Source organism: Odontesthes bonariensis, chromosome 23 (genome assembly GCF_027942865.1).
Source record: "Odontesthes bonariensis isolate fOdoBon6 chromosome 23, fOdoBon6.hap1, whole genome shotgun sequence".
NCBI lineage: Eukaryota > Metazoa > Chordata > Actinopteri > Atheriniformes > Atherinopsidae > Odontesthes > Odontesthes bonariensis.
This window is the reverse complement of record NC_134528.1, coordinates 31,592,348-31,618,307: the sequence shown is the minus strand read 5'-3', so window position 1 is coordinate 31,618,307 and position 25,960 is coordinate 31,592,348. Positions and strand designations below refer to the sequence as shown.

At 44.7% G+C, this 25,960-nt stretch overlaps 1 protein-coding gene across 2 annotated transcripts in view; it reads left to right on the top strand.

Moving 5' to 3' along the window:
• The window catches only part of LOC142374405 (signal transducer and activator of transcription 5B-like), a 45,396-nt gene that overhangs the window by 6,512 nt on the left and 12,924 nt on the right, over positions 1–25,960 (top strand). Inside the window, exons 2-12 of one of the 2 annotated variants that reach the window (XM_075458072.1) lie at positions 751–844; positions 4,728–4,884; positions 6,293–6,382; positions 6,578–6,755; positions 8,207–8,337; positions 8,959–9,110; positions 9,320–9,475; positions 17,503–17,682; positions 18,117–18,204; positions 23,306–23,428; positions 23,888–23,980. In XM_075458072.1, coding sequence (XP_075314187.1) covers positions 822–844; positions 4,728–4,884; positions 6,293–6,382; positions 6,578–6,755; positions 8,207–8,337; positions 8,959–9,110; positions 9,320–9,475; positions 17,503–17,682; positions 18,117–18,204; positions 23,306–23,428; positions 23,888–23,980 — 1,371 coding nt within the window. In that variant the 5' untranslated portion in view covers positions 751–821. Of the gene's footprint in view, positions 1–750; positions 886–4,727; positions 4,885–6,292; positions 6,383–6,577; positions 6,756–8,206; positions 8,338–8,958; positions 9,111–9,319; positions 9,476–17,502; positions 17,683–18,116; positions 18,205–23,305; positions 23,429–23,887; positions 23,981–25,960 lie in introns of both variants that reach the window. The other variant, XM_075458071.1, reaches the window with a different exon arrangement.

Below are 25,960 nucleotides of genomic sequence, written 5' to 3'. Positions count from 1 at the left end.
GTAAGGCTTGTGACTTTATTGTCGGATGGTTTATAAAGTGGTGTGACGTTTCTGCAGTGTGCAAGTTGTTGTTTTACATGGAAGGGTTAGCGCTTGCCCCTAGCCACCACGTATTAGCCTCGCATGACAGGCTGTGCGAACAGCGCGATCTCCACACAGGGAGTGCAGATTTGCACCTCTCTGTGTCCTACTATCAGTATTTGACAACCTCTAGCAATGGAAATGCGCTTCAAATGCCCCGGAGTTCTCCTTTAATTCCTATTTTTCTTGTGTGATGTCATCTGTTAGTCTTCTTGATGACTGTAGCTTCAGTGTGTAGGCACTACAAATACAGCCCACCTGTTCTGATGATTATTGATGATGATAATGGTGAATGATTTTCTTATGATATCCCACCGGGTGCTCATGATCTGTGCCAGATTGGAAAACATTTTACAGAAATGTTATCATTCTGGTTTATGAGACTTCTTCTTTGGAGTTTAATGGTAGGAAAATGATTGTTCCCACAAGGCTGGATATTCACTGATGATGTTCTGCAGCCCAACTGAATGCTCTCTGTGTGTTCTGCAATGCTTCTTAGAAATGTGAGATCTATGGGTACTGTGTTTGACACATATTGGATTGTGAATATGTACTGTATCCTAACTTAAATGCATCATAATATTCGTGTTTTCACTACAGCGGCTAAATGTTCTGTATTATGGGTGTTGCTAATTGTTTCTGAACTCCCCTTCTCTCCTGGCTACACAGCAGTACCATGGCGATGTGGATTCAGGCCCAGCAGCTTCAGGGGGAAGCGTTGCATCAGATGCAGGCGCTGTATGGGCAGCACTTCCCCATTGAGGTGCGACACTACTTGGCTCAATGGATTGAAAGCCAACTCTGGTATGCAGTGAACTTCATTCTGATTGATCAATGGCAACATCTGTGTCTTTGAGCTTGGATTAAGATGCGTCCTGTCTAATTGGATCACCAGTGCACTGCTCCGAGCACAGGTGTGGATGAACTTGGGAGTCTTTGAGGATGAATTGAAATCCAATAGCTCAGAACACATTTGGTTGGGTCTGAGAGGCATGTGGCCACATTCGTATAACAGTGATAGCGTGTTCGTGTCCACATTGAAGGCCCACCTGCTCATCTGATGTGACTGTGCATAAGTGAGACAGGATAATTGCATGTAATCTGTTTGTTTTTTTTCCACTCTTCCAGTTTTGGGGGATAAAAATTGAGTTGAGAGGGATGCAAAGCTCACTCCCTGTTAACAACCCTCCCATCAGGCCGCAGGTTCAGGTCTATCAAGACCAAAACCACCAGACACCTGAACACATTTTTCCCCAGGCCATCACCCTCCTAAACAAACCACCCTACTCACCCCCCACCATTCCCAAAGACAGTTGAAATAACAGTAGCACTCTCCCCATCTCTTCAACAATATTTATTCCTGCCATCTTGTATATATTTCCAGTCATATCATTCTGTACATATCCCACCTCAACTGTATATATTTTATGTTTTATGTTACAACTTCTTTTTTACTTGTCCTGCTAAGCTAACATTTATTTAATGTTCTGTGGCGCTGTTACACCAGGTCAAATTCCTGTGTACGTTGGACATTTGGTGAATAAAGAGATTCTGGTTCTGATTCTGAAGACATTAGATGTATCACAGCTAAATGATACTTTTCATTTCTGCAGCAACAGTGAACAAAACGGCTATAAAATAGAATAGAAAAGTACTTTATTCATCAATTCAAACTTAGTCAAGTAGCTTAACATTTTTTCTTTAAAAAAAAACTAACAACATATATATATTTACAATGATTGTATATTAGAACAATAACAACAATGATAATAATAATAAATGAATACATACATAGATAAATTTGAGAAAAGAAAAAAAAGTCAGCAGTCCCTGTTAAAAAGCCTTCTGGCTGTGGGAACAAAGGACCTCCTGAAGCTCTCAGTCCTGCAGCCTCTCACTGCAGCTGCTCCTCTGTCCTGCAGGATGCTGTGGAGAGGATGTTTATTGTTCTCCATCACAGAATCTAACTTCCTCCTCATCTGTTGCTCCACCACAGCACTGAGAGGGTCCAGCCTTCTGCCTACAACAGAACCAGCCTTTTTCACCAGTTTGTCCAGGCGCCTACAGTTTGTGTCTGTAGTGCAACTCCCCCAGCAGACAGCAGCATAGAACAGTGCACTCTCAATGATAGTGTGATAAAACATGCACATCATATCACTGCAGACATTGAAGGACCTGAGCCGTCTCAGGAAAAAGAGACGGCTCTGGCCCCTCCTGTACACTGCTTCTATGTTGGCAGACCACTCCAGTTTATTATCCAGCACCACCCCCAGGTATCTGCAGGTCTGAACAGTCTCTATCTCCCCTCCATCAATGCAGACTGACTGGTATGGGGTTTTAGACAGTCAAAGTGCCTGTGATCTTCTCCGCTGCTCTCACGATGCGCTGGAGGGACCTGCGGCAGGATGCGGTGCAGGCGCCATACCACACTGTGATGCAGTTTGACAAGACGCTCTCGATCGTCCCCCTGTGGAAGGTGCACATGATGGGGGGCGGGGCTCCAGCTCTTCTTAGTTTGCGGCGGAAGTAGAGGCGTTGGTGAGCCCTCTTGGCCAGTGATGAGGTGTTAGTGGTCCAGGAGAGATCCTCTGAGACGTGAATCCCAGGAACTTGGTGCTGCCACACCCAGGACCGTTGATGGTCAGAGGGGGGTGTTGGGTTGCAGCGTGCAGTCATGGGTCAGCAGGGTCAAGAGGAGGGGGCTCAACACACATCCCTGGGGGGGCCCCCGTGTTCAGGGTGATAGTGCTGGATGTGCTGCTGCCGACTCACACTGCCTGTGGTCTCATTTCAATTAATTGTTCAATTAATTTTTATTTATATAGCGTCAAATACAACAAATGTCATCTCAAAGCACTTAGATAATAAAGTCCAATTCAAGCCAATTGGAATTCAATTAATTGTAATCATTATTATTTATAAAATAATCCAATTAATTCATATAGAGCCAATTCAAAAACAGTTTCCTAGCTAAGGAAACCAACAGATTACTCTTAAACTTGTCTTCAGTCCAATCTCCCGTCCTGAGCGTGCCTGAGGGGACTGTGGAGAGAAACGACTCCCTTTTAACAGGAAGAAACCTCTGGCAGAACCAGAACCAGAAAGGGTGGCCATCCGCCTCCACCAGCTGGGGTTTGAGAAGACAGAAAAGAGGGGACAACAAACACTGTAACACCATTCAAAGGATACCTGTTGGAACAGGGAAACACGAGTTAATGACCACAATAATGTCACATGTACATAAAGAGAGTAAAGTGAGGAAAGGTGTGTCAGATGAGGCCCCCCAGCAGTCTGGGCCTATAGCAGCTTAACTATGGGATGTTTCAGGATCACCTGAGCCATCCCTAACTATAAGCTTTATCAAAAAGGAAAGTTGTACTCTGAGGACTCTGAGTTGTACCTGACGTCCGATGTGTACAGGGTGAAAAGAAAAGGAGCCCAAACAGTACCCTGCGGAGCCCCAGTACTGCATTCCAGTGTTCCAGAAGCACATCTCCCCATCCTGACTGTGGTCTGGCAGTCAGATAGTCTATAATCCACCATGTCAGGGAGGGGGCTACACCCATACCCAGAAGCTTGCAGGTAGCTATATGTGCAGGGCCAAATTTTTGCTGCTGACATGCAGCGAAACGTGGAATGTTTGAGTGTAGGGGAGGTGGTGGTGTTGGAAGGGTCTGTAGATTATTTTACTGCCTAATATTACATTTTTTTTAAGCCTCTGGTCTACCTCTTGGTCATAGTCACATGGGCACTTTTGTTCCATCTCATACTTCTTGTTCAGCTTTGGTCCTATTTTGGCACCTCATACTACCCCCGGCACACAGAGTGCTTTCAGACCACAAGGATCTTTTCAAAGTTCTTATAACGACTGGCCAAAGTACTCCCTCTGTTTGTTTTATACCTGCACTTCAGGAACTACCATGTGTGTATATGTGTGTGTATATATATACTCATGGACTATGGATGGCCATTGTTCATTGAACTTTGTCTGTAGGGTATTGATTAGCTCTTACCTTGGAGTAGGTACATTCCCTGCATGAGAGTAATTTACTGTGATGCAACTCACATGACTGACAGGTGTCTTCCCAAATATCATAGAATGTCCCAGAAATTAGCAGAGATGAAAGTTAGTCCTGAAGAAGAGCTCTCCATTTTCTTTGTGTGGATGTCCACCACAGTTGTTGTTTTTTCCTCCTTGAGGTTTTCAACTACTTCTACTTAATTACAACCTCTAACAATGAAGCCTTTGCTGCCACCCTCAGGTAACGCTACACACCTAAGTTTATTCACTTCAAACCATCAATGGAAAGGTGTCTGATTTATGTGGCTTTTGAAAAGACTGCTTCAGGTTTGATTGCATGTGAATGGTGAAACCTGGCTATTGTAATTCTTATACTCTGCCTCTATTTGCATAAAACCCTTCTCCTGCCACCAGTGTTTAGACTGTGAGGGATCCTATTCCTCCCTCCCTTCATCCAGGATTCCTTATGTTGCTGCTCATTGGAATCAAATGTTTTCATTATATATGCCTGCATTTTGCAAAGCACATAGTCTCTCCAAATGATCTCCTCTTTATTTGAATATGCATAAATTCTGTTATTCCTTAATAGACACTGATATTGATTTTTAAATTTTTTTTTCCTCAGGGATTCAGTGGAATTGGATAACCCAGTAGAGGAGACCAAAGCCAAGTGTCTGCTGGACAACCTGGTGGCTGAGCTACAGAGGAAAGCTCAGCTTCAGGGAGGGGAGGACGGTTTTCTGCTCAAGATCAAGCTAGGCCACTATGCCAGCCAGTTTAAGGTATCAGTTAACTACTGCAAGACAAGAAAACACTTGTGGTCCAGAAATCTTATCAGTCACTGGGGCATTAGCCAAAAGGTTTCCTGTGATAACATATCTGCTACATTCACAGGGCTGTTTAGCCGCTTGTTGTAGAGAGGGGGGGGGGGTTCCGTTGGGCATCGCGTTTGTGCAACAAGCAGCTCATCACAGAGCAAATGTAGAGGGACGTAGCTTCATCTGGCTCTGCGTTCTCCATCTTTCTCCAATGCCTGAGTTTGTTGTTGTTGTTGGTGATGAAGAGGTCAACAGGAAGTGGCTCTATTAGCAACAGTTGGAATGGGTACAGCGCCACCTATCATACCGGGGTATGACACGCTTTGTGCCTCTGATCCCATTCATTCACCCACATATATCCAAGGAGAATTACCCTCGCTCAGATAGAGCAGAACCCAACTATAGCTGTAATGGAATTAATCTCATCATGTAGACCCACTGAGTGAGATGTTATTTGGCTCATTCATATAAACTGCATCTTAGGGCACTTTCACACTAGGATAGTCTGAGGGACTCAGGAAAATTCACCTTCATTTAATTCAGTTCACTTTCACAATGGCCCTTTGAAAGCGGACCAAACCGCCTCCACAACATCACGCAGTTACAACAGCTGCTCGTTTGAGACAGTAAAGCTCGAAGTAAGGAAAAAAGCACGAGGAAGAAGAAAACACTGCTCATTGATTGGCTAGGACCGAAAACGGAAATCCATCCCCTTCAGCCGGTTTGTTCACAACAAGCAATAACTCTAGCCACAACCAACCAGATATAAAGTCCTCTGACCATACATCAATAAGCGCCTGCACCTCCTCACGACTCCACGTTTTCTTTGTCTACCGCTGCTTCTTCGGTTTGTGTGTGTTTTCTATCCAAAGTGCACTGCGCTCTATGTTACTTCCTCTCTTTGGTTCGCGTGATAGGCCTTGGGGTTCATTTGCCAGTCCAACATGAAATTATGAATTCATACAGCGTGAAACATGATGTTATATATGAAGATGTATCACTCTATCACAGTTACATGCAACTTTTATTTGAGTGGAGCAACGGTTAGAGCTCAAATGGGCCGTTTGAGTGGACCACTGTCCTTGGCCTAGGATACATGCATGGGAGGATCCAATCCTAATCAGCTGCTTTAATGTGAAAACAACTTTGCTATTGCCATTGTTACGCATCATAACAGATGTAAGTGCCTGAAATAGCAGCACAGCATCAAAAACAGTGTAGAAAAAGGGTTTAAAAAATAAGTGTTTTCACAGAAAACTGCAGCAGGCTGCAATGGCAGCATTCTAAATCTGAGTCGAATGACAGTAGCAGAAAAGAAAGGTTGCACTTACTGGACTGATGAATGTATTGTTGGTATCTGTCTCCTCTGCAGAGCACTTATGACCGCTGTCCTTTAGAGCTGGTGCGCTGCATTAAACACATCTTGCAGTCAGAGCAGAGGCTGGTGCAAGAATCTACAAATGTAAGTTTTGAAGGCATTGATCGTTGTTCCGGCGTTGAAATGTGTACATAGTTCAAAACGGCATAATGCCATTGAACAAGAACAGTATCATTTGATTTAGTTTAGTAGTTGATTTAGTTTTTGTCTTTATGTTTTTAGAACTAAATGGAAGAGGATAGACTAAAGCTTAGATCCCTTTCAATGGTTTATTTGTAGACCAGCTGCGGTAGTGGAGGGCAGGCCATGGACACTCTATCCCAGCGGCATCAGCAGATCAACCAGGCCTTCGAGGAGCTCCGCCTGGCCACACAGGAAACTGGGAATGAACTGAGAAAGCTGCAGCACAACCAGGAATACTTCATCATCCAGTACCAGGAAACTCTGCGCATCCAGGGTGAAAATAAGAGGCAGATGCACACAAACACAGACACATCTCAACAGTTTAGACAAGTACAATCAACATTACTCAAGCTTTTTTCTAAATGGTTGTTAGAATGTTTCCAGCTAAAAATCAAACTAAAGATGAAACGGCATAGAACTTTGATCACTCGTAGATCCTTTAATCTTCTCTACTTGAGGCAGTGACTCACTCCAACCAAAGCAGGCAAGCCTGGCCTCAGACTTGGAGGTGCTAATTCCCATCCTTGCTTCTTGACACTTGGCCGCAAACCACCCCAGTGCCTGCTGGACGTCTCTGCTTAATGAGGCCAGCAGGACCACAATATCTGCAAAACATCCTTAGCTGACTGAACTGGAGACCCTCTGGCCCCTGACTGTGCCTAGAAATATTGTCCTGAAAGTTGGGAGCAGAATGGGCAGCCCTTCAAGATGACTTGAAGCTGTCACATTTTTAGATATATCTTCTATGTTTTTATCTATCAACAAAACACTCAATTTCTTTTTGATTTGTCATTGTTGAGTGTGCTGTAGAGATGGATTAGAGGATAAATTAATAATTTTCAGATGTAACTAATGTGGAACTTTAAAGGGTCTCAACACTAAGTTAGAATATAAAAAAGAAAAATGATGACCCAGGAAAGCTAAATGAATTGCATTTGAAATGTTGAACGGGACGCTCTTCCCTCTCTGTGTCTGATGATCTGATCTGTAATCAGCGGCTGGTTAACTCTTTCGGTGCCATTGACGTCTATAGACGTCAATTTAAAAAAAAAACGTTCACTGCCAAAGACGTCTATAGACGTCAATTGCGTTTTTAACGGAGCGGGCTGGGGGACAATCTAGCGGAGTTCGTCACTAAATCTTAGGCTTGTAAATACTAAACAGAGAATATACTGGCAAAATTACCCGCTAGGTGGCAGCAGTGCCACTTTGCACAAAAAAAAAGAAGCGTGTTTTCTCCATTTTTTTTTGGGTCAAACAGCTGTTTTTGGTGAAACCAACCTATGTTCTACTGTCTATTACTAAAAGACTGAAAATGGTAGAAACAAACTTTTTTTTTCTGATCAAAGAAGAGAGTCTACTCTTTCTTTTGGTAATTTCGGTGTGTACATAGTCATAAGACACACTTTTCTGTGAGTCTTGGAAAATCAGTCAAAATACTGAAAAACACTTGGCAGTATGGGTGGCTCTGAACTGAAAATGGCTGGCAGCCAATGAGTTAAGAGTTATCAAAGTTACCCTCTTCACACATTCAATTCTTATATTAAGACTTTTTTTTAATTCAGTGTTTACTGTTTTATTTTTATTTTCACTGTGTTGTCATGGAAACCGAGAGTCAGGAAATTTCAATTGCGAGTATGTCTGAGTGTGCATTGCTCAGGCATATACTCTGACTCTGACTTTTGTGATGGCTGGTGTTTGAAACGTCCCCCCTGTCTTTCTTAGCCCAGCTGAGCAGCCTGTCCTCACTGCCCGCAGCTGAGCGCACCCAGCGAGAGACCACCCTCCAGAGCAAGAGAGCCACTGTGGAGGCCTGGCTCACCAGAGAGGCCAGCACACTACAGAAATACAGGCTTGTATGAAGACATGGCACACATGCATCATCCTGCCACTGCTGGGATCCAGCAGGACAAGGACACCCAACACATACCTGCGCTGTGTGCACAGCTCAACTCCATTTCCTGCTTCAGATGAATGTTTAAAGCATAATCATTTCCAGTCATTCAATTCTTAACTTTGGGCACACTTCATAACTCCAAATAGTTTGGGATTAGTTTAGAGTAGTGTTGTTGGTATCCATACCGGTACCAACATGTATTTTGATACTTTTCCAAATAAAAAGAGAACAAAAAATGTCATTATTGACTTTATTTTAATAGAAAATCTTAGAACTATAACTATGAATCGTTAAATAAAAGTGTTTCCACCATTGGTCAGAGATGTTCTGTAACACCGTTTGCACAGTGGTGCTTATGGTGGTGTTAATGGCTTCACCGTGCTCATTGTTTTAGAGCAGAAGTTATTCCATATGGCACTTTGCGCACCTGAATCTTGGCAATGTGGAAAACCTTTTTTGCATCAGTGACACTGGCAGAGAATGATGACATTAGCGCCTGGAGTTTTGTCAAAATGGCATTTGTTGGTATATATTGATATGTTGACGACCCAAATGTTTGTGTGCGTGTGACGGCTTGCAGGACCTGTCAGAGCAGCACCAGAAGACCCTGGGCCTGCTGAGGAAACAGCAGACTCTCATCCTGGATGAGGAGCTCATTCAGTGGAAGAGGAGACAGCAGCTGGCCGGCAATGGGGGTCCACACGAGGGGGGACTGGATGTTCTTCAGTCCTGGTATACGCTGCATGTATTTATTCCACTGTTAAATTGACATGTAATATTAATGTTGATATGGGACACACCCACCTGCTGGCTTGAAATGAGTGGATGTGTACCAACGTTTGACTGGTGGAGGATGGAGGCAACTTCTGCCAGCATTGTCTCCCTTCCGATGTACAATGGAGTTTTTTTTTCTTGCTCCTCTTGCTGACCCCTCCCTGAAGGTGTGAGAAGCTGGCTGACTTGATCTGGCAGAACCGGCAGCAGATCCGGCGCTGTGAGCATCTGACCCAGCAGCTTCCTCTTCCAGGACCCATGGAGAAGCTGCTGAGCAAGCTCAATGCTGACATCACAGACATCATCTCCGCCCTGGTTACCAGGTGGGAAGCGCAGTCGACCTGTTAATGTTTCCATTCAGGGTTTAGACTTTTTCACAGGCTCACATGTGCGTTGGAGCATGAGGCATTCCACTCGGTCGTGTCTTAAGGCCCAGTAAAAATATGGTTTAGGCCTCGTTCAGACTCCAAGATTTCCCGACCTTTTGAGTGTCACGTTGTTACACTCCACAGGGCGTTTCTCTTGTGTTTCGAACATCTAAACTTTTCTCCAGACTGAAGCCCCAACTCATCTGACTGATATCAGCAGTTCCAGCAGTCATGTAGTCGGATCTCTCTACGATTCCACTACATTACCCCAACACAAGCTGCCTCTGGGTAGTCAGTCAGTTTGTGAAGTAGAAAGTGTTTGTTTCTCTCTGAGGTAAGAACATCAGGAAGCCTGGCTGCTGTCACCAACATTTACCCAAATTCTGCTGACTTTCCTCAGCAGATTGTACTTTCTGCATCATATTGTTGTATCTTTGCGGAGTTGACCCATGACCTCGTGTCACCTGACCTGGGGCCTCATGTACAAATGGTGCGTACGCACAAAATAGTGGTGTACGCACCTTTTCACGTCAACGATCAGATGTATCAAGAACGAAAAGACCGTGGAAATGTGCGGTGCCACACGGCAGCTTCAGGGCTGGCGTACGCACGTTTCTGCAGCTGTTGATTCTTTGGCGATACCTAAGGTGATGTTGGGAAACTGTTATAATAAATAAATGTGAAAACAATTTGTCCTCAGACAGTAATGTGCACATTTGAGACACATGAACAATTAATACTGATCAACAATTAATACACCCATGTGTCTCCATTTACACGAGTGGATATAAAAGCAGCGCAAAGTGGTGCAATGCACACCATTGAAAACAATGGCTGCTTTAAAAGTATTAGAAGACTTTGCAAAGAGAGGATTAGCTGGCATGATGGCGACTGATTACTCATTAGCTGTTTTGAGGGAAATCCTCCTGGAACTGTGCGCAGAGCTGCGGCCGGCGTTGGAGCGCAACACAGCGAGGAGCCATGCGCTGCCTGTGCTCACAGGTGATGTGCACACTGGGGTTCCAACCGGAGCATTCCAGGGGCAGGTGGCCAACCGATTGGGACTGTGCCAGTCGACCCTGAGCCGAGCCATGCCAGCGTGTGGGACAGAATTATCCGCATCTCAGCTACGTATATCAAATTCCCAACAGGCCAACATTAAAGCTCAATTTGAAGCGACAGCCGGTTTTGTAATCGGAGCTATCGACTGCGCACATATTGCTATAAAAGCTCCATCACATGATGAATTTGTATGTTAACAGGAAACATTTTCATTCGATCGATGTACAGATCATATGTGATGCGTAAATGCAATTAACCAGCATTGTGGCGAGGTGCCCTGGTTCAACGCACGATTCATACATTCTGAGTAACAGCATGTTGGGAACAGACTACAGGCTGGCACTGTGCGTGATGGTTGGCTTCTTGGTGAGTAACTTCATTCTTGTAATGGTCCTAATATTATTCCCCGTGACGTGCATTGAGTATGTGCGCCCCCAGTTTCTATCCCGTCTTCACAGCATCATAGTCGTGGTCAAAGTTAGTTTCTTGCTGTTTTTTGCTGGTTAAACTTCAGTTTAAGATCTTTCTAACAAGCCCCTGATCGTCTCTGTGGGCATATATTAATAACCCTGTGCGTAAAGTGTGAAATGTCTTAATCAGCCTCACCTTTCCCCTGGCGCACTTCTTCACATTACTGTATGAACACGTTGTTGTGAGTTACACAGAAACATGGGTATTTACCTTGGGGGTAATCAGAGTCACCCACATGTGCTCCCACCACCCCAGAGAGAGCAGTGTCACCCATAGTTGCGCCGACTCTCTGTTCAAACAGCCGGTTAACACCCCCCCTCCAACCCGCCTGTTTTGGCCACACTGCAGCGGTGGGCAGCCACTCTCCGCTTCACATCCACCTTAATGTGGGACCACTTCTTCTTCCCCTCTGCTTGTGAGGGTTCTCAGACCCCACAGCATTAACCCACTCTCATTATCCCACCCACTCCTCTTGTGTTTGCTGCTTATGCCGGAGGACAGCGTGCCAAAGAACACATTTTTGCGGGCCTCCAATTCAGAAAGTAGCACTGACATCTCACTTTCCGTAAAGTTCAAATTTTTTCCCGTCTTATTCATTCTTTTTTCTTTATTTTCTGACGTACACAGAGGGGAATCGCAGGTACAGGGCTCATTTAAATATAAGTAGGGGCGTGGACAGGGAGGAGTCGGCTGCTCTGACATGTGCGCTCAATTCCACGTTGATTGGGATGTACAAACGATATGTGCTTGGATTGATGCGTGTGCAGAGATTCGTACATCCGACGTTGGAGGTCATTTGGGTTTGAGCGTACGCCATGTTTCAGTAGGAAATCCACGCAAGTCTTTGTACATGAGGCCCCTGGTCTCTTGAATTCTCATTGGCTGCAGCTGTTCACCTACAGCTCACTCTCCTCTTAACTTCTCCCACCCAGACTGTTCTGAATAGCAAACATGTTGGCTTTCAGTCCTGGACTGGAACCAGCCTCACAGATCTGACCTGAAGAGCTCTCGCACACAGTGATCTGTTCGAGCTGCCGCTTTGCCTCAGATCTGGGGCAAATCGCCTGCGACTTCCAACAATTGTCTGGGACATAAAAATCAAGCTTCAATTCTCCGTCAATGAGGCTCAAGTTAATTTCTCTGCTGAGTCCCAGCCCTCTGCTTGGGTTCTGGAAAATATTAGTGATAGTTTTAAATCTGTGTCATGCCTCACACACAACAGAAAGTGGACTGCAGCTTATGACTGGTCTCACATCTTTGTTATTTCATAATGTAACAGTCAGTTCTGTCTCTCCATCCTGCCTGATTCCTCATGATGGTTGGCTATGTTTTCTGACGGGTAATAATGTGTTTTTAAACTTGACTTTGGAATCGATCCAAATGCAGACTTCTCGACTGAAAGCTGTAATGATATCTTTTATGACTCATTGGCTGTCCCATCCCGTTATCACAGTCCCTGCATTCTGAGGGGTAATGAGTGAAAATATGAAGGTCAGGACAGAGGAGACTGCCCCTCAGGTTCCCCTCAGGGAAATTTAAATTTTCTGTAGTTGGTCAAATATTTCAAAATCTTCCAGTACGACTCAGAGTCCTGCCATCTCCAGAAATACTCTGATGACTCTGCAGTTGTTGGATGTATCACTGATGGACAAGAGGCTGGGTACAGTGGGGTAGAGGCCTGCGCGGGACAGAATTTACAGTCCCGCGCCCGCCCGCTCCCGCATTGTGCACTCCCGCTCCCGCAAAAAGATAGGATTTTTAGTCCCGCTCCCGCCCGCACCTGTCATATTTTGTCCCGCTCCCGCCCGCAATTCCCGCATGATTCAGGCATTCGCGTTACTTCTCACGGACGTTCTTGTCATTGGCTTGAGGAAAGAAACATGATCTTAGCTGCGCACACCACTGTCCGATCCTTCACGTGGGGCACACAGTGCAGGAGCGCATCAGATGGCACAAGCAGCTGAGGCTTTACAGCAATAAGCCTACCCAACATACCTACCAAAATCTACCGGGAATATTAAGAATAATACATTGTACATATGTTATATGCCACTCCTCACATTTCCATTCTTGGAAGTAAAAGTATAAATTTTTAGTTGATATGATTTTAAACACAGCGTGATGGAGCCCCGCCCCCTACTTTGAGTGGATTTGAGCATAAATATCTAAGCCTACTACAGCTCACGTTACATTGATTTAAATGCAAACAAGTGGAATGAAAACAATATGTGTTATTAATTACCCTACCTTTTCTAAACCCAGAATGTTGAAAATGTAACATGTAATCCAATTATTATTTAAGTAGGTTAACCATGCCCTGTCCCTCGTCGTTGTGCAATGCGCATCTCCTGAATAAAAGGAGAGATGGATCGCGCTTTTGAACTTCTTTTAGTTAGGCTTTATTTCTTCTCAGTTGTTTTCAGCAGCAGGAGATCATTATAGCTTTTATATTAAACACGTTTTTAGTTTGCGGGACTGCAGCTTATCACCACTCCCGCCCGCTCCCGCACTGGGCTCTCCCCCTCCCGCCCGCGCCCGCAATGAGCTTTCAAAATGTGTCCCGCGCCGCACTGCTTTGCGTTGGGTCCCGCGAGTCCCGCGGGACTCCCGCGGGAGTGCAGGGCTCTACAGTGGGGCCCTATATAGCTCAATCCCTTGTACCCATGTACATTATGTACAGGGCTTTAGTTCCTTGACACAGGCAGCCCAGGTTTGAGTCCTGTGCCCCCACTCTTCCCTTCCTTTCCTGTCTAGTTACTGTAGAATAAAGGCCACCAGTGCCAAAATACCTTAAAAAAATAACGGGCTGAATACAGAGAACTGGTCGAGCACCCTGTGGGATGGTGCGGGAACAGTCGCCTGAACAAAAACTCATTGGGAAGTTTCAAATGACTGACATACTATCGCTGGTACTGCCATCTACTGGCAAACAGGAGGATAGTATAAAACAGACCAGCAGTTTACTTTTATTGTTCACAAGAGAATCTCCAGTTATCATGATTATTATGAAATGATAGTTACAATAATAAGCAAAAACATTCTGCCACACGTCTCGTTTAAAGCTGAATTAAAAAAGATATTCTGATGCAAACCGTTATTGTTATTCACAATTTCATATTGGCAATTAACTGTGATATATATTCTGTATTGCAACCAATGCCACAGAGCTGGTCAACATGTCAGGTCTGTACATGTTATCCAACAGATCCATATTTCTCCCAAATATGTTCAAACAGAAAACAAATGTTATTTCCACAGTGATAATGAAAGGCTTTTACAAGAAAATCTTTACTTTAGGTACACACTGGGCCTATTTTGAGACTCCCAATGAAAGGTTATAGGAGACTAATCATAAGTATTTTATACACTTTTGAATATGATAAATATAGCCAAATTTTCTGGCTTTCTTTTGGTTGCAAATGTCGACCAGAAAAATTCCAAAAGTATGGTATGAACAGTAGAAGTAGACCAACAACAAAGTCGGACAACTGTATTCTTTTGTCTAAAGTCATATTATTCTTTCTCTGTAGACTCCCGTGTTAAGGTCATGCTTGCATTGTTAGCATATTTGAAAGTTTTCTAAGTAAAAGTGATTTTTATCAAAAGATAAAGTGGCCACGTTTTTCAGCATGCTACTAACTGGGCGGAGCCCAGCGTGGCTGGATATCAGGGGATCTGCAGAATAGGTCGAGTCTTGTTTGGGTAAAGCTTTTAAGTGTATGGTCTGCCATAGTGATTATGTCACCCAAGGAGATCCAAGGTAACCAGGCTGAATATCCTCTTTACCTGATTAGTTATTTAGGGGCTGGAAATCCACTTCCCATTGACTGGAATCAACCCTTTCCCACAGGTGAACACATTTGGGATCTGTGTCATGTACAGTGGGCCAGTCTGTCAGGTGGCATGCACTGATTAAAAGAGCTGCCAGGCTCTTAACTGGTGTGTATCTTGGCAGACTGGGTGGTCATGCAGCCTTTGTGAACCTTTTTTTCATGACAGCAAAAATGTTAGTTCTCTACATTTTCTCTATTAAGAGCACAGTGAGGCCAGGTCTGTCTTAAAAACACTGATGCCAGACAAACAGCTCTGTTTCCAACCTCAGTCTGACAGCTTTACACAGACGAGGCTGGATTTACAGTCAGTAAACACAAAAGCAGATGCTTAATGTAGATCTCGTTTTACATTGGTACACAAGTACCTCTGCCAATTTACCTGATTTGCAAAAGGGTGTCCACTCTGAAAAGAAAAGCTAGATAAAAGCACAATGTAAAGCATAGTTAATAACTAGCTCAACATACTCCTGTATTTAGCAATAAATGTTCAACCTAGAAACCAAATTACAACACCAGAGAAATCAGCTTTTTGAATGAGAAAGTTGGAAAAGTCTGGACCCAGTCAAAACATGTCTGCTCGTCTCCCTTGGATCTGATTTTTTTTTTTTTTTTTAAAAAGAGAAGAAAAAAAAGTAGGCTATTGAAACCCTTATTGCGTTTGAGAAAACTGGAAACCTTTAGGATGTCATTTAACCCCTCTCTCCTGTTCAGACCACTATAGCCGCTTTCGGACAGAGCCGTTCTAAGAACGGTCCTCCTCGAATTCCGTTCTGATAACTGCCCTTCCCCAGGGGAACTGTTTCAGTTTGCATTTGCACATGAGTCGGGACCTGATGCGACGCAGCCGTCTGCGACAGCGAGACTGAGGGCCGTTTTCTCCCGCATTCGGACATACAGGAACTGGGGACCATGGCCCTCAGGCCCAGTTTACGCGATAGGAAGACGCAGATATTTTCCTGCGGTTTGGCCTCTCATTTACACCAAAACCCCGTTTTTATCACAGAAAACGCTTATTTCTACAACCTCCGGCCAAAGTGGAGATTTCTGATAACGCCGGTTATGTGTTGCCGTGTCAGCTGGGAGAAACGGCGTTTTAGGTTCTTGAACGTCACATTGTGCGCCAGAAAATGCTTAACGTCATGCGAGCGCCTTATGTTTACAGTTTGTTTGGCTACTGATCAGGATTATCATGGATGATGTTAAAGTTCTACTCATTTTTACGTTTGTGCAAACGATTCTGGCCTTACTGCATTTGCCACCCCAAACCTGCTTGCACAGTTCAAAAGGAGCACCACTCTTCCGTGGCCGCTCCTGCGTCCAGTATGCACTGACTGTCTATATTTCCCTCTTATTGCCTTCAGTTTTGTTGTGATATTTGCTCGCGTTATCTCCTCCTTCACATGAGGAAAGTCCTCGATTCTGAGGATTTTGATTGGCTTGCATGGCTTTATTCCTTTCCCTACACTGCCACCAATAGGTTTGGCATAGTTATTATGGCGCTTGACGGCGCATTTATGCGGGTTGATGTAAATGACAAGTTTTTTTTAAAACGATGTTGTATGCACGATGTTGTTATTATTGAAAACGGAGGGGGGGAAATATTCGTTTCTCTAAATACCCGGCTATGTGTAAATGTGGCCTCAGTTCCTGGAACCATTTCAGCTCCTTCTCCTCAGCTGGGTCTGTTCTGGGTTCTATAGGAACACATCTGACGGAGGTGTTTGGTGGTCGGTAGCTCCGCCCCTTGGTGGTCGGTAGCTCCGCCCCTTGTCATGTTGTCAGGCTGAAATGTTTCCATACGACACGGACACAACCTTGGCGTGTTTAATAAGTTAAACCTCCACGTGGTCTCCTTTGTCTGCGGCGCTCTGCTCTCCTTCCTTCATGAAACCAAGAAGTACGGCCTGCGCTCCATCCTTCGTCTCCTGACTCTCTCTGTGAGCTCTTCCAGCCTCCATGTTAGACGCCCCATGTGATCGTCCATGATTAATATCACCATCATGCAGACCATGAACACGGTGGCCTCCCCGCTCTCCATGTTAGCTTCTTTGTGGTGTTTCTTTCTTCTCTCCTTACTTTTCGCGGGTTCTCTTTTGTTCTGTTTTGTTGTTGAATGTGGCGCTAAAGTAACACGTCGCTGTCGCAGACGGATGCGCGCGGCGCATCAGTCCCGACTCATGTGGGAATGCAGACTGAAACAGTTCCGCTGGGGAAGGACAGTTATCAGAACGAAATTCGAGTAGGACAGTTCTTATAACTGCGTTCTTAGAACTGCTCTGTCCGAAAGCGGCTATAGATTCTGCTTTAAATAAAAAAAGGAATAAAAACTTTACAGGAACTTATCAGACCTATACTTTGTATTCGCCTGGAACATTACGAGTGGCCTATATTAGAGTCCTTTCCTTTTCTTACTGAGTCCTTTCAGACTTTATAACATGTGTTGCTTTAGGGGTGATATTAAGTGGACAACGTTTTATTGATGACTTTCATGGACAGAATCTTTCATCATTATCCACTTGTGGAATAAGGTCACACAATATTTTGTCATGTGAGATAAAGGGGTAATTTCATGAGAAAATGTTGGCCATCATCTCATTGCCCCCTTTTTTTCCTCAGCACCTTCATCATTGAGAAGCAACCACCCCAGGTGTTAAAGACCCAGACCAAGTTTGCAGCCACAGTCCGCCTTCTGGTGGGCGGGAAGCTCAATGTCCACATGAACCCACCGCAGGTCAAGGCTGTGATTGTTAGTGAGCTGCAAGCCAAAGCTTTGCTGAAGAATGAAAGTACACACAGGTGAGGGATATTTGCTGGATATTAAACTGCAGTTGAATTAGTTGTTACTAGAATATTCCAGTCTTAAGTGTGGTAAATGTGGATTTGTTTTATGTTGAAAATGTCCCCATGGGCCACTGGATCTTACAAATTGGCATTATATACATGCAATTGAATAGAATTAAACCGATTTAGTATTAATTGAGTTGGATTCATTTGAATTTAAATGAGCTTGCATTAAACTGCACTTTTCAAAGAGTGCAAGCAAGAGACTTGGCATGCTCAATCTAAACCTGACTTAAGCATCCACATAACAGTCACGCACACACAAACTTGTGTGGTGTGAAATCCAAGGATGCAATATTAAAGTTGGCAGCGAACAGTTTCACGTATTAAGTTGTTTTTAATAACAACTTAATAGGTGGTGACTACTCTTTTTTTTCCTGTCTTGGTAGTGAAAGCAGTGGAGAAATCCTCAATAACAATTGTGTAATGGAGTACCATCAGGCCACTGGCACCCTCAGTGCACACTTCAGAAACATGGTAAGCTGTACCATATTTACAGTACCAACTACTGTTTTATCAGAGTATGTACAGTGTTCTCCGTGCAGGAGAAGTCTTGGATATGTAAGTTCCTTGGAATTTAAAGGAAGGGACCCCTCCATGCAGTCTCCATTGATGTAAAGAGGAGCAGGAGGAGCTTTGGGCCTTCTGAAATCAATGATCACCTCCTTGATGGTGATGGTGGTGGAGCTGTGAGGGGCAAAGAAGTTGTTTAATTCCTCTGCCAGCGATGGTAGTCTGGGAGTTGTCTGTGTAGTTGGTGAGGTCTTTGAGCACTTGCCACACTTGATGGTGACTGTTATTTGCCAGATGGTCCTCCACTTTCTTTTTGTTGGCCTCCTTGCCTCTCTCAATGCAGACCGTAAGTAAGATTGTTCCTTAAATCTTGTAAAACTCCGTAAGTTCTGACTTTATTATTGTTGCTGGGAGACTGAGCGCATTATTTCTGGTACTTATATGAATCAGCTACACAATAACAAGTATTTCTTCCCTTTCATTTTCTGGATTAATGGCCTTGAATCAAATCCCAGTGGCAGAGCATAAACAACATAAGAAAAGAAGCTCCTGGTTCAAAAAGATGGAATGTTTCCCTGAAACAAAAGAACAAAATGAGTTGTTGCACAGTTGTTCAACATTCCTATAGTAGTTTACACCTTAGTACAGCAGCTAGCAACGTCTTGTTATGTGATGATATATTGGTGTATTGATGTCCTTATTAGCGTGTGCAGCATCGTATTCCATCCTCATAACGTATTTGCTTTAAAATTCCAGGACTGCCATACATGTAGGTTCTTGAATATAAGTCTAGAAGTTCTCCTTCACCTGACCGAATGACCAACCCTCTGAAAGAATTCTTTCAAACTGTCGTGTTAAGGACAAATGTTCATGCCCCATTGCCTCTTTGTTGGGGTTCCCCAAGGACCCCTTCTTGAACCCCTATTCTTTGCTAAATAGACCATTTCCTTTTCAATTCAATTCATTTTTATTTATATAGCGCCAAATACAACAAATGTCATCTCAAGGCACTTAGATAGTAAGTCCAATTCAAGCCAATTGGAATTCAATTCATTGTAATCATAATTATTCATAAAATAATCCAATTCGTTCATATAGAGCCAATTCAAAAACAATTTCCTAGCTAAGGAAACCAACAGATTGCACTGAAAACTTTTTCTTTTTCGGTCCAATCTCCCGTCCTGAGCGTGCCTGAGGCGACTGTGGAGAGAAACGACTCCCTTTGAACAGGAAGAAACCTCTGGCAGAACCAGAACCATGAAGGGTGGCCATCAGAACCAGAACCAGGAAGGGTGGCCATCCGCCTCCACCAGCTGGGGTTTGAGAAGACAGAAAAGGGGGGAGGGGGCCGCGGCGGCACTGTAACACCATTCAAAGGATATCTGTTGGAACAGGGAAACACGAGTTAATGACCACAATAATGTCACATATACATAAAGAGAGTAAAGTGAGGAAAGGTGTGACAGATGAGGCCCCCCAGCAGTCTAGGCCTATAGCAGCTTAACTATGGGATGTTTCAGGATTACCTGAGCCATCCCTAACTATAAGCTTTATCAGAAAGGAAAGTTTTAAGCCTGGTCTTAAAAGTGGAAAGGGTGTCTGCTTCCTGGATATTTACTGGCAGCTTATTCAACAGAGAGGGGCCTGAAAACTGAAGGCTCTGCCTCCCAAACTGGCAGCTGGTTCCACAGAGAGGGGCCTGATAACTGAAGGCTCTGCCTCCCAAACTGGCAGCTGGTTCCAAAGAGAGGGGCCTGATAACTGAAGGCTCTGCCTCCCAAACTGGCAGCTGGTTCCACAGAGAGGGGCCTGATAACTGAAGGCTCTGCCTCCCAAACTGGCAGCTGGTTCCACAGAGAGGGGCCTGATAACTGAAGGCTCTGCCTCCCATTCTACTTTTAGAAACTCTGGGAACCTCAAGTAAACCTGCAGTTTGGGAACGAAGTGCTCTGTTAGGAAAATATCTTACAATGAGCTCTTTAAGATATGATGGAGCTCGGTCATTAAGAGCTTTATATGTTAACACTTAACACTTATAACCCTCTTCTTAACATTGTGTCAAAACAACAGAGTCTGTTCAGTATGAGGCTTTTAAAATGTCCGGGAAGCAGACACCCTTTCCACTTTTAAGACCAGGCTTAAAACTTTCCTTTCTGATAAAGCTTATAGTTAGGGATGGCTCAGGTGATCCTGAAACATCCCATAGTTAAGCTGCTATAGGCCCAGACTGCTGGGGGGCCTCATCTGACACACCTTTCCTCACTTTACTCTCTTTATGTATATGTGACATTATTGTGGTCATTAACTCGTGTTTCCCTGTTCCAACAGGTATCCTTTGAATGGTGTTACAGTGTTTGTTGTCCCCTCTTTTCTGTCTTCTCAAACCCCAGCTGGTGGAGGCGGATGGCCACCCTTCATGGTTCTGGTTCTGATGGCCACCCTTCCTGGTTCTGGTTCTGCCAGAGGTTTCCTCCTGTTCAAAGGGAGTGGTTTCTCTCCACAGTCGCCTCAGGCACGCTCAGGACGGGAGATTGGACTGAAGACAAGTTTCAGTGCAATCTGTTGGTTTCCTTAGCTAGGAAATTGTTTTTGAATTGGCTCTTTATGAACGAATTGGATTCTTTTATGAATAATTATGATTACAATGAATTGAACTCCAATTGGCTTGAATTGGACTTTATTATCTAAGTGCCTTGAGATGACATTTGTTGTATTTGGCGCTATATAAATAAAAATGAATTGAATTGAATTGTTGTTTTTTTATGTTTGATAACTTGTGCAACCTTCTTTTTTTTAATCAGCTCCAGGGACTCCAGAGCAGCCCCCAGAGCAGCCCCCAGAGCAGGCCCCAGATCAGAGCCAGCCTTCTTTATCAGTTTCTTCAGTTTCTGAGTCTCTGGCTCTGATGCTGCTGCCCAACAGATGCTGCAAAGCAGATTGTTCTCTCCACCACAGACTGATGGAGGATATAAAACATCTTGCTGCAGATATTGAATGACTTTAAGGCCTTAAGAAGTTTCTTTAAGAAGCATAGTCTGTTCTGTCCTTTCATATAAGCCGCATTAGGACTGTAGGAACCTTTGGCAGTTCCTATAACCTTGTCAGGAACGGGGCCGTTTTCTTCCGCATTCGGACATACAGGAACTGGGGACCACGGCCCTGGAACCATTTCAGCTCCTTCTCCTCAGCTGGGTCTGTTCTGGGTTCCATAGGAACACATCTGACGGAGGTGTTTGGTGGTCGGTAGCTCCGCCCCTTGGTGGTCGGTAGCTCCGCCCCTTGTCATGTTGTCAGGCTGAAATGTTTCCTCATACGACACGGACACAACCTTGGCGTGTTTAATAAGTTAAACCTCCACGTGGTCTCCTTTGTCTGCGGCGCTCTGCTCTCCTTCCTTCATGAAACCAAGAAGTATGGCCTGCGCTCCATCCTTCGTCTCCTGACTCTCTCTGTGAGCTCTTCCAGCCTCCATGTTAGACGCCCCATGTGATCGTCCATGATTAATATCACCATCATGCAGACCATGAACACGGTGGCCTCCCCGCTCTCCATGTTAGCTTCTTTCTGGTGTTTTTTCTTCTCTCCTTACTTTTCGCGGGTTCTGTTTTGTTCTGTTTTTTTTGTTGAATGTGGTGCTAAAGTAACACGTCGCTGTCGCAGACGGATGCGTGCGCTGCATCAGTCCCGACCTGGTCCCGACTCATGTGGGAATGCAGACTGAAACAGTTCCGCTGGGGAAGAACAGTTATTAGAACGAAATTCGAGGAAGACCGTTCTCAGAACGGTTCTGTCCGAAAGCGGCTATTGACAGCCTCAGTGTTACATATACAGCCCACATTTCCCTCCTAAAATCCAGTCATCTGTTGTGTTTGTATTTAAGACGTGGTGATAGATCCCACACCATGCCACTAAGTGGTGAACCAGTTCCCTGTACCCAGCCTCTTGTCCATCACTGATACATCCACCAGCTGCAGAGTCATCAGAGCATTTCTGGAGATGGCAGGACTCTGAGTCCTACTGGAAGTCTGAGGTGTACAGAGTGCAGAGAAACAGTGAGAGTACAGTCCCCTGTGGTGCTGCTGTGCTGCGGACCACCTTCTCAGACACACAACCCTTCAGCCTCACACACTGTGCTCTGTTTGTCAGGAAGTCAACAATCCAGGTGGTTGTGGAGGCATCCACCTGGATTTTCTGCAGCTTCTTACATAACAGTGCAGGCTGTATTGTATTAAAAGCACTGGAGAAATCAAAGAACATAATCCTCACTGTGCTGCTGCGTCCAGCTGAGAGTGGACTCACTGAAGCAGGTAGAGGATCTTCAACACCAACCCCATGATGATGAGACAACTATGGCTGGTTCTGAAGAATCAATTCAATTCAGTTTTATTCATATAGCGCCAAATTACAACAAACGTCATCTAAAGGCACTTCAATAGTAAAGTCCAATTCGAGCCAATTGGAGTTCAATTCATTGTAATCATAATTAAAGGGGAACTCCGGGGCATTTGAAGCGCAATCCCATTGCTAGAGGTTGTCAAATACTGACAGAATTTGTTCAAGTATTTAAAACATTACAACAATATTACTGGGCATGTATTGTTGTAATGTTTTAAATACTTGAACGCAGTTTTTCTAGAGAAGATAATTGTTTTATATATGGGAGTATCGTATAGTATACGAGTATAGTAGTATAGTAAATGCGCTTCAAATGCCCCGGAGTTCCCCTTTAATTTCAAAATAATCCAATTCATTCATATAGAGCCAATTCAAAAACATTTCCTATCTAAGGAAACCAACAGATTGCATTCAAACTTGTCTTCAGTCCAATCTCCTGTTTAATGAATATGGGCTCCATGTTAATGTTTATGTATTTTATCCAAAGCAACTTACACTCATATCCCAGGTAGGCAGGTGGTGTAAGGGGTCTAAGGACCCCTACTGTAAGTAGTACCTTTCATGCAGGGGGGAGGTCAGGAATTGAACTCCGGTCACCCACATGAAGGGCAGCAATCTTCCCTCTTATTCTAATATCTGTATGATGTCACTGCTGTTTGTGTGTTTACAGTCACTGAAGCGAATCAAGCGTTCAGATCGTCGAGGCGCAGAGTCGGTGACAGAGGAGAAGTTCACAATTCTTTTTGAGTCACAATTTAGTGTTGGGGGCAACGAGCTGGTTTTCCACGTCAAGGTAAATCAGATGGGATGTTTGATCTTTTGCACTTCAATTCAGTTTATTTATAAAGCGCCAAATTACAACAAATGTCATCTCAGCTCAAGGCACTTGGATAATATAGTCCGATTCAATTGGAGTTCAATTCATTGTAATCAAAATTCATTTAAAAATAATCCAATTCATTCATATAGAGCCAATTCAAAAACATTTCCTATCTAAGGAAACCACCAGATTGCACCCAAACTTGTCTTCAGTCCAATCTCCCGTCCTGAGCGTGCCTTGTGAATAACAGCTGAACAGCAGTGAGGTTTTTTTGCCTTCTTATTGAGAAGTTAAAACTCAGCTCGAGTTTTATGGCTTTGTCTAACCCTAATACATTTCAGGATTCCAACCTTATTAAACCTTGAGGACTTGATTTTGCCCGACTCTTGTTCATCTGGCACTGTTCCTCTTGTTTTTTTCTGTCACCTGCAGACCCTGTCCCTGCCTGTGGTTGTGATTGTTCACGGCAGTCAGGACAATAATGCCACAGCAACAGTCCTTTGGGACAACGCCTTTGCCGAGCCGGTAAGTCAACTGCTCCAGGACAGCTTTTAATGCTTTAATGCAGCCATTACTTCACTGAACACTGTTGGGATCAAGCAGGAGCTGGTTTATTTATTAGCAAATATTAATAAATGCATCTACAAGTTCAATCAAATTATTAATTAATCATACTACTACTCAAAATAAGTTGGTCAAAACGTGTCAGTCTGGTACAGATATGACATGTACAGGACGGATTTGCAACCAGCAGTTATCACAGTGAAGCATACACAATGACCACAAAGCAGCTTCTTAAAAATAGTACAGTGTTAAATTGGTTCAATCAATGGTACTTTCATGAGGAAACACTATTGTCTACTAACCGATCACTGTCCAGAGGAAACAAGCAATAGGAAACCATGTGGGGGGCTGTGTGGACCTGTGTATGGGAGAAGAGGGAGGGACCATGAGACAGTTTGTCAGCCGTGATCATGTGATGGGGAGGGCACAAGATGGCGGTGGTGACCATGTGCTCAGTAAGTCATGTGTTAGCCAGAGAAGCTACAACAATGGGGGGTTATTTGGAAGTCTCTGCTTTGTCTGTGTTTACCAGCATGTGAATGTGAATGGCAGCCATGCTACTCCATGACAAATCCACTTCTGGTTAACATCCATCCATCCATCCATCCATTGCCATCTGAGATCAGGTCACAGAACCAACAGGTTCAGGAGGGAAACCCAGACATCCATCCCTCTCCCCAGCCCCCCTCTCCAGCTCCTCCCGGGGGATCCCGAGGTATTCCCAGGCCAGAAGGGATATATAATCCCTCCAGTCAGTCCTGGGTGAGTCCCGGGACCTTCTCCCAGGAGGACGTGCCCGGAGAACCTCCAAAGTGAGGTGACCAGGAGGCATCCTAACCAGATGAACCACCTCAGCTGACTCCTTTCGATGTGGAGCTCCTCCCCCCGGATGGTGTAGCTCCTCCATCTAGATGGTGGAGCTCCTCCCCCTATCTCCTAGGCTGAGCCCCGCCCCCCTCTGAAGGAAACTCATTTCAGCCGCTTGTATCCGCGACCTCCTTCTTTGGGTCTCTACCCAGACCTGTGATCTGTGAGGGTTGGAGCAAAGATGGAGCAGCAACCTGAAAGCTTCTCCATCCGGCTCAGCTCCCTCTTCATCACAACGGACCGGAGCAGTGCCCTCATTACTGCTGATGAAGCCCCGATCCGTCTGTCCATCTCTGACTCCAACTCACCATCACTGAGAACCAGATCCAGAGATGCTGAAACTCCTCCCCCTGAGGCAGAGACTCCTCCCCAACCCAGAGAGAACATTCCACCTTTTTCCGGTTAAGAACTATGGCCTCGGATGTAGAAGAGCTGACTTTCATCCCGGCCGCCTCACACTCAGCTGCGACCTGCTCCAGAGCAGCTGAAGAAGCCAACAGAAGCACATCATTCACAAAAAGCAGAGCTGTGACCCTGAGGTTCCAAAACCACACACCCTCCTAAACAGGAAAACCATAAACACGATTGGTGACGAGGGGCATCCCTGGTGGAGTCCAACATGCACGGTAAACCATAAAAGTGACCCCATACTCCCTCAGCACCCCCCACAGAATCCCTCGGGGTCTAAAAAACACATCTAGACTGGATGGTCAAACTCCCATGATCCCCTCAGTAACTCTGCAATGATAGAGATGGGCTCCACTGTTCCACAACCTGGTGAAAACCTCCCTGCCCCCCTGAACCTGAGCTCCTCCAACACCCTGGAGGGAACTTTCCCAGGGAGGCTGAGTTGTGTCATTTCTCGTTCTCTTGTCACCATTGCCTCTCTGGCTTTAATTCATTCTTAAACTTTTTCTGCCACCAGAGCTTGTGTTGCTGCTCCCCAGTTGGTTGAAGCAGTCATTAAAGTTCCAGTGTACATTGTGTTGATCAGCCCCTCAAACGCACCCATCCTGTACACCCCCCTTCCAGTAATGACTGGCTCAGTACTCCCAGGGAGCACAGCCACACATA